Here is a 13,242-nt window from a genome sequence, read left to right on the forward strand (position 1 = left end):
CGCTCAATAAATGGAGACTGTACCACACCTCTTAGGAGCCCTCAGCGTACTGAATTACAGAGTTCTAGGTCAGTCTCCCGCGCTAGACTGAGCGCTGCCTGAGGGAATCCCTTCCGCTGCGGTTCAGTGCTAGCGCGAACCCCCGAGGCTGGCGGGCGCCGAAGGAGGTGGGCCGGGCCAAGAAGGACGCGGCTCCTATTCCCGGCGGGAAGGTCAAACCTGGCGGACCCCACCTTCGGGAAGTGACGCCACCGAGCGAGCGGCGCTGGGGCAGGGGCAGGCCGGAGCGGGGCGCGCGCAGCATGGCGGAAGCGGAAGGGAGTTCGCCACTCCTGTTGCCGCCGCCGCTGCCACCCCCGCCCGGGATGGCGGAAGTGGAGGCGCCGACGGCGGCCGGGACGGACAAGAAGCAGTTTAGCTGTGCTGGCGGCGGCGTCATGGACGTGGAGCGGAGCCGCTTCCCTTACTGCGTGGTGTGGACGCCCATCCCGGTGCTCACGTGAGTCTCCTCCGGCGTCCGCCCGGGGACGGGGAGAACCGGGCCCGCGCGGCGTCCTCCGGCGGCCCGGGGCCAGCCTCCGGCCCCGACACACAGCAAACCCTTCCCGCGGGTCCGGGGTTCACCAGTACCCCGCCACCCGCGCGGTGCCAGCTCTGCTGGTGAATGGGACAAGCTCCCCTCCCTCATTACACCTGGTCTGATCTGAGAGAAAGACAGTTGTTGACCGCGGAAAGGTTCTGAGGCTGGGAAGCTAAGGACCTATGGGTGTACAGAAAAGGGGCCCCTAACTGGGTGTGAGAGAGACATCTTCATTCACTCACTGGCTTATTCATTCATTAAATAAATGGTTGCTGGTCACTTCCTATACGCAAGACATCCTGCTGGGTCTGGAGGCAAGAGTGGGAGTTTGATTGGGACCACACCGACTCCTGGGTTGTCGTCATTGGAAGGGCCCCCAGAGATCTGGAAGTCCAGCCCTTTGTCTCACAGATGAGGCTGAAGATCACACACCATCTCAGCTGCAAAGCGCGTTTAGGTCCCAGGCGGTCTGCCTCCCAGACCAGGGTTCTTTCTATGGCATCAGCTTTTGTCAGAAGAGAAAGCAGGTGCACCAATACTGCTGGCGCCTTTTAGCAAGGAGCTTGGGGACGGGGAGGGGGGAGTAGGGAGCTGGTTTGCCCTCGTGCTTCAGCCTTGACAGCTGATAATAAGCACTCCTCACAGTGCTGGACAGTTGGCCAAGCTCTTTCACACCCATTTTTTCTGAATTCCACAGCCACTTTCTAAGGCAGGAATTATATTCTCGGATGATGAATTTGTACCATTAAATGTCTTGATCATGTTCACATGACAGTAAGCAAAAGCATCCCAAACTCCGTTTTCTGACTCCATAACTTACTCTCGTTTGACTACATCCTGTCCCCTCTCACCTGACGAATAGATTTGTTCCCTGTATCAAAAACAGCCAAGTGGTGTGGAGAAGGGATCATTTTTGTCCTTATATGTTGCTGATCCTAAAATGAGCTTAATTCTTGTATTATGTTAAAATACTTCAGTTGTTCTGTTTTCAAATGCTTATGCATTTGTTTAAGAACACCCAAGTCTTGGACTTCCCTGGTGGCGCAGTGGTTAAGAATCTGCCAGCCAATGCAGGGAACACGGGTTCGATCCCTGGTCCGGGAAGATCCCACATGCTGCGGAGCAACTAAGCCCGTGCGCCACAACTACTGAACCTGTGCTCTAGAGCCGGGAACCTAGCTACTGAGCCCACGTGCCTTGAGCCCAGACTCTGCAACAGAGAGACGCCACTGCAACGAACAGTAGCCCCCACTCACCACAACTAGAGAAAGCCCATGCGCAGCAACGAAGACCCGACGCGGCCAAAAATAAACAAATAAATAAATAAGTAAATAAATGTATAATTTAAAAAAAGAACACCCAAGTCTGAGTCCTTTAAAAATTTTAAGAAAGTGCTTTCATTGATTAATTCAGTATTCTTTTTTAAAAAAAATTAATTTATTTATTTGTTTATTTTTGGCTGTGTTGGGTCTTCGTTGCTGCATGCGGACTTTCTCTAGTTGCCGCGAACGGGGGCTACTCTTCAATGTGGCGCGCGGGCTTCTCATTGCAGTGGCTTCTCGTTGCGGAGCACGGGCTCTAGGCGCACAGGCTTCAGTAGTTGTGGCTCACGGGCTCAGTAGTTGTGGCTCACGGGCTCTAGAGCGCAGGCTCCGTAGTTGTGGCACACGGGCTTAGTTGCTCCACAGCATGTGGGATCTTCCCGGACCAGGGCTCGAACCCGTGTCCCCTGCATTGGCAGGTGGATTCTTAACCACTGCGCCACCAGGGAAGTCCCTCAGTATTCTTTTTAACACAACTGCTAAGTGACTCCTATGTGCCTAGAGTAGTTCTAGGTGATAAGAATATACAGTGGTGAGTAAAGCAGGTATGATCCTTGCTCTCACAGAGTTTAAATCATGGTGGAAGGAGATAGACAGTAAACAAGTAAACTAATAAAAGAACTGATAGTGAATCGTGCTATGAAGAAAGTAAAATGTTAATGTGAGAATAACTGGGAGGGAATGTATTGGTTTTGCTAAAACCTGTCTTGTTATCCCGAGATCTCTTTGGTTTTTCCCTGTTCTCAAAAACACGTTTGTGGAGTCCTCTGCTCTTCAGAGAGCTGGTAGCAACATTGAGTGTAGGCACCACGATCCCCAGTCATCTGGGCCGGAAGCAGCACACACCCCATTTCTATTCAGATCTATTTACAGGTGTTCATAAGATGAATAAGGCCTACTGCCCCATCAGAAGGCTCATGTTCCCATCAAAGGACTCGCCTTCCAGCAGGAGAGAGAGAGACAGGTGAACTCACCATTGTAGTGCATTGTGGTGATTGCTGACCTAGAATGCGGAGCTAGGAATAGATGTGGCACAAGGAACTGTCATTGATTTTGGAGGTGGAGGGAGGGGGATCAGAGAGGAGGAAACTGAATCCAGAGATCTGTCTGTCCCCTCAGAAGTGTTGATAATTCTGCATGAAAAGCCAGATAACAGCTATTGCTACTACTAAAAGCAGCAAAGATTGGATACTTACTCTGTTCTGGGCTCTGTTCTAAACATTGTATATTCACTGTCTCATTCAGTCCTTTTATCAATGTAATGAAAATAAATACTGTCATCCTCATTTTATAGATGAGGAAATAAAGGCTTAGAAGCCAGCATAGGGCTTTTTCCACTGAAATAGTCTACCTATACCAGGTAGAGCTCCAGAGTCAATAACTCATTCATTCAATAAATAGTTCTTGAGGACCTATTATGTACTAGGTCTGAGTAGACAGTAGTCCACAAAGCAGCTTTGGAGCTTGCCTTCATGGAGCTTCCAGACTGACAAATACTTTGAGAGTTTCTTCTCTGGGGCTTCCCCAGGTGCAGACTCTTCTGTTGTCTGCAGCCTTTATTCTAACTTCCGGTGAAGCCGTGGTATGTGGAGTATTGGTCAAACCCAGACCTTCTCCCCAACCAGATGGAAGGAATTGGGGGTGGGAGGGGGAGATGGGTCTTGAGATTAGGGCCTGAGAAGCCAGAGGAGCTACTTTCCCATAGTTCCGAGTGTCCATCCTGTGGCCACTGTGAGTCTAAAGCAACTTATTGTACGCCAGCCAGCCCAGCCAATCAGATAGCAAGTATTTATTGTACACCTCGTGTTAACAACATTGGGCAACTACCAAGTGCAGGGACGTGTCATAAGCGTTTTGCAGGCATATCCTGTTTGATCCTCACAATCGCCCCCCATTGAGGTCATCATCATCATTGTTCACCTCTCACTGACAAAGATGGGAATGAGTGCCTGCCCAAAACAAAGTCAAGAATCAACCCAGGTCTGACCTCAGAGCCTGACTCCACTCTTAAATGCATGACATTCATTCATGCATCATTTAGTCAATGACTGCTTAGCTCCAGCTATGTGCCAGGCACTGCCCTGGGGGCTACTCTAATCAATAGGAGGAAATCCCTGCTCTCTCGAAGTTTACATACTAGAGGGGAAAGGCAGTAACCATATAAGTAAACAAGATGATTTCAGATAACAGTAGATACTATGACGAAATTAAAGCAGAGTAATGGGATCTGGGGTGCCTGGGGTTGTGTGTGGCTACTCTAGAAGGCACTGTCAAGGGAAACCTCCAAAGTTGACCGTTGAGCTGAGGCCTAAATGATGAGAAGCAGCCAGCTCTGTGAAGCTCTAGAAGAGTGTCTGGGACGAAGGCAAATGTAAAAAAAAAAAGTATTGAGGTGGGAGGATTTGGTGTGTCTGAGGAACCAGAAGTGGGCAGTGTAGCTAGAGAGAAGAGTGAGGTGACTTCAAGGGATAAGCAGGGCCAGACTGTTGGAAGGAGTTTGGAGTATACGTGTAATAGGAAGCCCGGGGCTTCCCTGGTGGCGCAGTGGTTGAGAATCTGCCTGCTAATGCAGGGGACACGGGTTCGAGCCCTGGTCTGGGAAGATCCCGCATGCCACGGAGCAGCTGGGCCCGTGAGCCACAATTGCTGAGCCTGCGCGTCTGGAGCCTGTGTCCCGCGACGGGAGGGGCCGCGATAGAGAAAGGCCCGCGCACCGCGATGAAGAGCGGTCCCCGCACCGCGATGAAGAGTGGCCCCCGCTTGCCGCAACTGGAGAAAGCCCTCGCACGAACCGAAGACCCAACACAGCCAAAAATAAATAAATAAATAAATAAATAAAAATAAGAAAATCCTTTAAAAAAAAAAAAAAAATAGGAAGCCCGTAATGGATGTTAGAGCAAGGGAATGACAGAATCTGGATCATGTTCTTAAAAGACCACTCTAGGGAATTCCCTGGCCGTCCAGTAAGGTTGGAACTTGGCTCTTTCACTGCGGGGGGCCCGGCTTCAAATCCTGGTCCGGGAACAGATCCCGCAAGCCATGCGGCACAGCCAAAAACCAAAAGACCACTCTGGCCCCACCATCCTTTCAGGTGCTCAAGCTGCAGACCTGGAAGAGCTCTATCCTATCGTCATAAAACTGCCCAGTCTTCCTTTTAAAGATCTTCTCAAGCCATCTGCTTCTCACCTGACCAGTACTCTGGTCAGGATCACCATCATCTCCTGCCAGTATTCCAGAACAGCCTCTGAACTCCTGTCCCTCTCCCATTCTCCAGGCACATGCAGCACTTTGCTGCCTTGGAGTTTTGCTTTCTGCCTGTCAACATCCTGTGCTTTCACAGGTCAAGGTTAAAAGTTACCTCCTGTGTGAAGTCTTTGCTGACTCTGCCCCAGCCCCACGTAATTGTTTCCTTGGGCTATATCTCTGTGGCTTTTGCCTCCACCTCCCAGCAGGCAGCCTTCAAATCAGCACGTGGCTGCTGGCCCTGGGAGTCCTTTTTTCTTTTTTTCCCTGTGAGTCCTTCTTAAACTGGATCAGTCTCTCCAGCACCTAGTTCCTGTAGAGCCACGGTTCTCAGACTACAGACAGATCCGGAGTTCCTATGCGTTTTGCATATCGGGGTCCAACTGAGATTTGGGTTTTTTTTAAATGCCCATGGCTTTTAAAAATTCAAACTTTTGACTTCCCTGGTGGCGCAGTGGTTAAGAATCCGCCTGCCAATGCAGGGGACATGGGTTCGATCCCTGCTCGGGGAAGATCCCACATGCCGTGGAGCAACTAAGCCCGTGGGCCACAGCTACTGAGCCTGCGCTCTAGAGCCCACGAGCCACAACTACTGAGCCCACGTGCCACAACTACTAAAGCCTGTGCGCCTGGAACCCGTGTTCCACAACAAAAGAAGCCACCGCAATGAGAAGCCCACGCACCGCAACGAAGAGTAGCCCCCACTCGTCACAACTAGAGAAAGCCTGCGTGCAGCAACCAAGACCCAATGCAGCCAAAAATAAATAAATACATAAATAAATAAATTTAAGGAGAATCCGCCTGCCAATGCATGGGAACGGGTTCGATCCCTGGTCTGAGAAGATCCCACATGCCGCGGAGCAACTGAGCCTATGTGCCACAACTACTGAGCCTGCTCTCCAGAGCCCGTGAGCCACAACTACTGAGCCTGCGTGCCGCGACTACTGAAGCCCGTGCACCTAGAGCCGTGCTCCTCAACAAGAGAAGCCACCACGATGAGAAGCCCGCACACCACAACGAAAAGGTAGTCCCCGCTCGCCACAACTAGAGAAAGCCCACGTGCAGCAACGACGACTGAACACAGCCCAAAAAAATAAAAATAAAAATTAGAATTAAAAAAAAAAAAATCAAACTTTCAGTTCCTGGAATACATCATGCTTTTGTCCTGATCTCTACCCTTGCATGCATTGTTTCTTCATCATTTCCTCAGAGGAGCCTTCTGAACCCCACCCCCACCCCAAGGCGCACACACACACACACACACACACACACACACACACACACACACGCTGGTTTAAGTGCCACCCCCAACACTTTTTAAAACACTTTTTAATTGAGGTATAACGTGTACCATAAAGTGTACAAATCTTAAGTATACGGCTCAATGAATTTTGCATGTGTGTGCACTCATGTCACCCAGGTCAAGAGAGAAGACGTTTCCAGTATCCAGTGGGCTCCCTTGTGCCGGTCAGTTCTGCCACAGAAATAACCCCTCTTCTGCCCTCCAGGACAATAGATTAGTTTTGCCTTTTCTTGAACTTCACATAAACAGAATAATACACATGCACTTTTGTGTAAGTTTTCTTTTACTCTGCCTTGTATATGTGAGAATCCATGTTGTGCGTAGCAGTTTATTATTTTTCATTGTTACCTACTATTTCACTGTATGACTATACCCCAATTTACTTACCCATTTTACTATTGTTGGACATTTGGATTATTTCTAGGTTTTTTTAATCAACTTTATTGGGATATAATTCACATACAATAAAGTGCATACATTTTAAGTGTGCGGTTCAGTGAATTTTGACAACTGTTGTTTCCAGCTATTTTTTAATAAAGGTGCTGTGAACATTCTTGTCCATGGCTTTGGTGGACACAAGCATTTGTTTCTGTTGGGTGTATACTCTGAAGTGGAATTGCTGAGGTAGAGGGTATGGTACCAGTTTTTGAAAGCTGTGGAAACAATTTATTCTCCCAGCAGCAGTGAGAAGACAGTTCCAGTTGCTCCGCCTCCTCGCCACACTCAGTGTTACCGTCCTTTGAGTTTAGCTGTTCTGTGGGCTGCGCTGGTTCCCCGCTCTGCTGTTCACTTGCACTTGCCCCTCTTCTGTACTTCCCCTCCCGCTGCCGCCACCCTAATGGACACTTACCACACAACGTTATATTCATATGCTGTCACTCTGGATGGAGTGTCCCCAGTGTCTGTCTGACCAGCTGAAAGACACCCACAAGCTCTGCCCTTTCCCTGTCGTTTTTTTCACAGGTGGTTTTTCCCCATCATCGGCCACATGGGCATCTGCACATCCACAGGAGTCATTCGGGACTTTGCTGGCCCCTACTTTGTGTCGGTGAGTCCGCATTCAGCCCCCCTCTGGAGGGTTCCAGGGCTCAAGTGGAAGGCTAGCCTATCTTGCCCACAGGCAGCCTTCGTGTCTCCCCAATATGCAGGAGAATGCAGATGCCATGCAGTCCTGGTCCGGCCCTCTGCTTCTCACCAATGTTTGACCCCTTTCCCCCTTCTCTTGCCTCCAGGACAGGCCAGGAGGGCAGTGTGGCCAGAAGGATTCTTAAGTAACTGACCCAGCCCTTTGCCCACCCTGGGAGTACCAAGACATGGGTAGGGTTAGAGGCAAGAGTGGAGAATCAGACCATCCTGGTTCCTTGGTCCAGGAACCAAGTGTCTGGACCTTCAGAAGGTGGGAGTCACAAGGCGGGGGCACAGGGGAGGCTGACATGGTTCCCTGGGTGTGGCCATGGAGAAGAGGGGGCGGACCTTCTAGAATGAACCAGCTGTGTTCTCAGGTCTGTTCCCTGGGGATGTGCCCGAGATAGGGCCGTGGCTTGCTCCAGATGAGCAGGCAGCATCCTGCCTATTTCGAGGTTGCAGCTTCCTCTCCATCAGAGGCTGGGATGAATGGGTGTGGTGGCACCAACCTGTTTATATTCGTATTTGTCATGATCATCTTAACACCACAAAGGTCTTTCATACCCATTACATTCACTGTCATATACGTGTATGATAATTCATCTTTGACCAGCTCTGTCAGCAGATTCTGAACCCAGAATCTGTCCCTTTGTAATTCCTGTACCCCACATCTTGTGTGGCAGGTCTAGGACTTGGCTAAAACATCCCCCTCATAGCAGGCCTCTCGAGGCCCAACTGCTGTGTCCACCCCACTCACCCCAACCCACCCCACGTCCTGCTTTGACTGCAGTCACACTGCCAGATTCTGTGTGGGCCACCACTGTCGGGTCAGGAGGTCAGAGGGTGTCCTCATTCACACCACAAAGGAAGCCACTTCCCTGTGGACAAAGACTAGAGATTGACCAGAGAACCTGGAGGAAACAGGCCCAGAGAGAATTACTTGGCAGCCACAGAGAGAGGCAGTCATGGCTGTACCCCAAGTCTTTGGTCTCCGGGTGCAGTGTTCTGTGCACTCCTGCCTCACTGCCTTCTTCACACAGAAGAGCTGCTGCTGGCCCTTCAGATATCCCGCCAACCCCAGAGCAGGGCCTGGGCCCCACTTCTGCCCACCCACCTTACCTCCTTCTAAGTCACGACACTTCCACCACCAACCCAGGTCTGTCTGCTGGGCTGGATGCGGGTTCCCCACTGACCTCTGCTCTTGTCCCTCAACAGGAAGACAACATGGCCTTCGGGAAGCCTGCCAAGTAAGTGATGAACATCCGTGTGATTGGCCCTAGAGCCAGGTTCCTCCTGCCTGGAGCAGCAGGCCAGGCCTTCTGGGGCACAGCAGGAGCCAGCAGCCTGAGGATGGGGTGAAGGGGGGCAGCCAGGGTCTACCAGAGCATCTGACCTTGTGCCACACATCTCCTGCTCCAGCCCCTGGCTGGGTCCTTTACCCACAGGCCATCTAGGCCTTGCCTCAGCCCTGCAAGGTCGTGTTTTCAGCTCCATCGGAAAGGTGAAGATAAGGAAGGGACTTGGTCAAGATCACACAGGAAGTGGCAGAGCTGGGACTCACATGCAGGTCTGTCTCACTCCAAAACCTGGACTCTTTCTCCTGCCCCTCGAGGAACAAACACACCATTTAAGGTGTAAGGGAGGCATGGTGTGGAACTCTGCTGGAAAGTTCTGGTTGGAGAGAATAAAGGCAGTTTAGTCTCTCCTGGAGCTATTGCTGGTTTGCATGGGATTTTTGGACTTCATTTTTTCTGTCTTGGGGGCCCACCTCAGTTGTGGGTCTGGTGACAGTGCCTCAGTCTTCAGTCTGCTCAGAACAGCATCAGATGCTCTGTTGCCCAAGGCAGCATCCAGGAGGGTGGAACCCAAGGAGGAGCTGGTGTCCCACACAGCATAGGCGGCCTGGAGCTGGGCCCTCCAAACCCTGCGGACTTCCTCAGGCAGGTGGAAATGTGAGCCAGGGGCCTCTGGTCTGTGTGTCTCCTGCCAGACTGCTCCTCAACGAGAGTTGTAAGGACATCCGTTTCCAGGCAGGGACCCCTGAGCAGCTGAAGTCCCAGCCACGGTGGTTTCTCACTGGTCCCGTCTGTAGGCTCCTCTGTCAAGCCATTCCCCACATAGCAGCCAGAGGGCGCTCTGACCTCCCAGTGCCCCCTGGCCCGAGACCCTTTGGGGTGTCGCCCAGCTTGAGGTTCACAGACTTTAGCTCCACCAGCTATTCTCCCATTCACCCTAGTCTCCCATGTGGGGAGATGGGGAGAATGCTTTCTGACGGATGAACTCCTCAGGATGACCTTCAAGTCCCCCAGAACGTGGCCCCCCTGCATCTCCAGCCTCACCTTCCAACATCCCTCACCCCGTTCTTCCCTCTGAATCCTCCAGCAGTGCCCAGTTTCTTAATTTCTGGTACACACTGCACAGTTCTGTGCCTCTTCCTCTGTTCAAACTGTTCCCTCTCCCTAGAATATTCACTCCCCATTCTGCGCCTGGCTAATCCTTCCTCCTTCACACTGGACTCAGGTGTCACCCCCAGGAAGCCCCTCTCATCCCCACTGAGTGAGTTCATATCCTCCCCAGGATCCACATGGCGGTGGGCATGTCACACTGTTCCAGTTGTCTGCTGTGTGGCCCTTTCCCTGGACCTGGCTCACCCCTGTAGCCTCAGCACCCAGCTCAGGGCCCTGCACAGAGCAGGCGTCAGGGGACATTCGTGGAGCTGAGCCAGTGCCCAGAACCCCTTCTCCCCCCTCAGGTACTGGAAGCTGGACCCTGCTCAGGTATACGCTAGTGGGCCCAATGCGTGGGACACGGCTGTGCACGACGCTTCTGAAGAGTACAAGCACCGCATGGTAGGTGGGCTGCTCCTGAGGGCGGGAACGAGGGTGGGAGGTTTCCCTGCAGCCCATCCTGACCCAGCCCATCCTGCATCTCCAGCACAGTCTCTGCTGTGACAACTGCCACTCACATGTGGCCTTGGCCCTGAACCTGATGCGCTACAACAACAGCACCAACTGGAACATGGTGACTCTCTGCTTCTTCTGCCTGCTGTATGGGAAGTACGTCAGGTGCGCTGCCTGTCCCCCTGGCCGCCGCCACGCTCCCCGGGGCCGCTCTCCCACGGATCCCAACAGGGCCATTTCTGGGGTCCTTCAGCCAGCAGGGACAAAGCAGGAAAACAACTATCTGAGCTCCTGGTGAAGAGGGTGGTGCTGTCTGAAGCCCAGCTCTGTCGCTTGCTCACTGTGAGGTCTTGGGTAGCTGCCTTGGCCTCTCTGAGCTGCAGCTGTCCTTGGTAAAATGGAAATAATGATTCTGGCTCCTCAGGGATGCTGCGTGTGTACAGACCCTGTGCTCAGGTCCAGTGAACAGGTGGACCCTCAGAAGAGGGTGGGTGACCCCATAGGGTCCCCTCCCAGCATCCCTCGTCAGAGGCAGGGTTCTGGGCGGGTGGGCCTCAGGGGCGGCCTGGGAGGACCTTTGAAGCCCCTGCCTCATGACTTGTGAGGTCAAAGGCCGTCCCAATTCACAGATAAAGGGAGCTCAGAGAGGTGGAGTGACCCTCCCACCGGGGAGCCAGCACACACCTGGGCTAACCCAGCTGCCTCTCCAGGCTTTCTTCCAGCTGTGCTCATCATGAAGAGCTTCTGAAAAGGAGATTTTCAGGGTCTTTTTTGGTCCAAAGGCTTTTAGAGGTCTCCTGGGAAGACCTTATCTGTGGTCACACAGAGACTGAGGCAGAGGCGGGGTTGAAGCCGGGCTGAGCCGTAGCCCCGTGCTAACTCTGCCGACCCCTCCCCACCCACTGGGCTGTGAGCAGAGGGCACTCCTGGCTTCCCCACCCAGACTGAAGACTTCTGGGTCCTCTCGCTGGCGACCTCTCCCCAGACACAGGGGTGATTGTGGGTGGAGTCAGGAAGGCCCAGAGGGTGGGCGTGTCTCTTGTACCCACCCAGCCAGGTGTCACATCTCCACCAGGAGCCTGGAACAGCCCCTGCCCAGGACCGTAGCTGGTGCTCCTCCATAGTGGGCACCAGGCCTGGCCCAGTCCCTTAGTTGACTGAGTTTGGGGGTGAGGGGGGTAGTTCCAGGAGCTTCCTTGGGGGGAGCGGCCCCGTCTGGGTTTGTGGGAGGGCAGTGTGCCGGCCCACACGCCCACTCACTGGGCTCTTCCCTCCCATGCTCCCCTCTCTCTCCATCAGCATCGGCGCCTTTGTGAAGACCTGGCTGCCCTTTGTCCTCCTCCTGGGCGTCATCCTAACCGTCAGCCTGGTCTTTAACCTGCGGTGATGGCTGCCGCATGGCCCTGGGCCCACCAGGCTCCTGAGGAGGCAGCCGCCATCACCTTTTGTTCCAGATTCTTTCTCCTCACCCCGAAAGGCAGGGATGGGCCTGCTGGTTTTGGCCCAGGGGTCTGGGCTAAGTGAGGTGGAGTAAGGGCTGAGGATGGGCATGGGGTGGAGGTGTTTGCATTTTGTGTCTCACTGGTCGCTGAGAAGCTCCCTGTCCCCTCTTTCCCAGGCTTGTGACTCCCACCCTTGAGGCACCCTTTGTTCATCTGTTGGAAAAGCCTTAGCTTCCCTCTAGAGCTGTGTCTGCCACTGCCTGCCGGGCTCCCCCTGCCTCAGCCCAGTGCCTGGTGTGGGAGGGAAGGATATCTGGACCCACCAGACAAGGCAGCACAGGGGCCGGAGCTGGATCTGAAGCCCATTCTCCTGCCAGGACTCTGGTCCCGGGGTGGAGGTACACTAAGAAGCCTGCATAAACTCAGCCACCCTGGGGCCTTCTCCACTGGCCTCTAGAATGGTCCAGTAGGGCTGACGGGCCCCCTTCAGATGTCTGCCAGAAGCTGCACTAGGGGTAGTTTGTGCCCCACTCCTGGCGGCCTCCAGCCCATGCAGCCCCCTCTTCCCACTCTCCCAGAGCCTTCAAGCACTTGGGCCCATCTCCCCCCTGCAGTTTGGGGCCTGGGCTCCCCCAACCAGGCTGGAGAGATGAGTGACACTGACATATCCAGAGTGACCCCTGCAGATCAGAGCGATGTAACAAAGCTTGGCCTTGGCCCCAGGTACGGGCCTCGCACTGGTGACGGCACCCCTTGGGTCCGAGATGTCAGGGGCCCGTCGGAGCAGCCAGCGCCATCAGGGAGCTGAATGGGAGCTGTCTCCTCCCACCTCCCACGGCTCCCCCTTCTCTTCAAGTTGTGGGACAGGCCTGTGCTGCCCCCCTCACCCCTGCTCCACGGATTCCTTTGTGCGGGGCTCCCTGGCCAGGACAATAAAGAGTTTTAACTCCAGACCGTGCTTGTCCTTGATTTCTCCCTTCGGTGGTCCCGGTTTCACTGAAGACATGAGCTCCCTTCAGCTCCTGTCTTCGTGGTGAACTTGGGTTCCTCTGCCCCCGGCAAGGGGTCTGGTTGCCAGGGACATGGTTGGGTCCTCGTCCAGTGCCTGGAGCTTGCAGGAGTCAGCATCCCTCGGGTGTATCCTGCTCTGAGCCGGAGCGCTGCAAGTTCTTCTCCATGCCTCGTCCACCATCCCAAAGCTTTCTCCTTGAGGCAGGCGAATATTGAAACCCCTCCCATATTCCCTGTTGGGAAGAACTTGGCAGTAGGATTGGGAGTCAGCGCTGACAGACCAGAGCCCTGGACCTGGCCCCCACCATATCCATTG

General features: G+C 53.5%; 1 protein-coding gene across 2 annotated transcripts; it reads left to right on the plus strand.

The window, feature by feature from the left end:
* The first annotated feature begins 264 nt into the window (after positions 1-264).
* Positions 265-12,866, plus strand: TMEM222 (transmembrane protein 222). Of its 2 annotated transcripts, none has more exons than XM_007170483.2 (6): positions 265-499; positions 7,412-7,496; positions 8,789-8,820; positions 10,326-10,422; positions 10,508-10,629; positions 11,773-12,866. In XM_007170483.2, exons 1-6 carry the CDS (start codon positions 303-305, stop codon positions 11,858-11,860), a joined length of 621 nt encoding a protein of 206 aa, XP_007170545.1. In that variant the 5' UTR covers positions 265-302; the 3' UTR covers positions 11,861-12,866. The 2 variants fall into 2 exon arrangements, with proteins under 2 accessions (XP_007170545.1, XP_007170544.1); XM_007170482.2 differs by having other exon boundaries at positions 267-499; positions 10,508-10,638.
* Positions 12,867-13,242: the final 376 nt, after the last annotated feature.

This window comes from Balaenoptera acutorostrata, chromosome 1 (assembly GCF_949987535.1).
Source record: "Balaenoptera acutorostrata chromosome 1, mBalAcu1.1, whole genome shotgun sequence".
Classification (NCBI taxonomy): Eukaryota; Metazoa; Chordata; class Mammalia; order Artiodactyla; family Balaenopteridae; genus Balaenoptera; species Balaenoptera acutorostrata.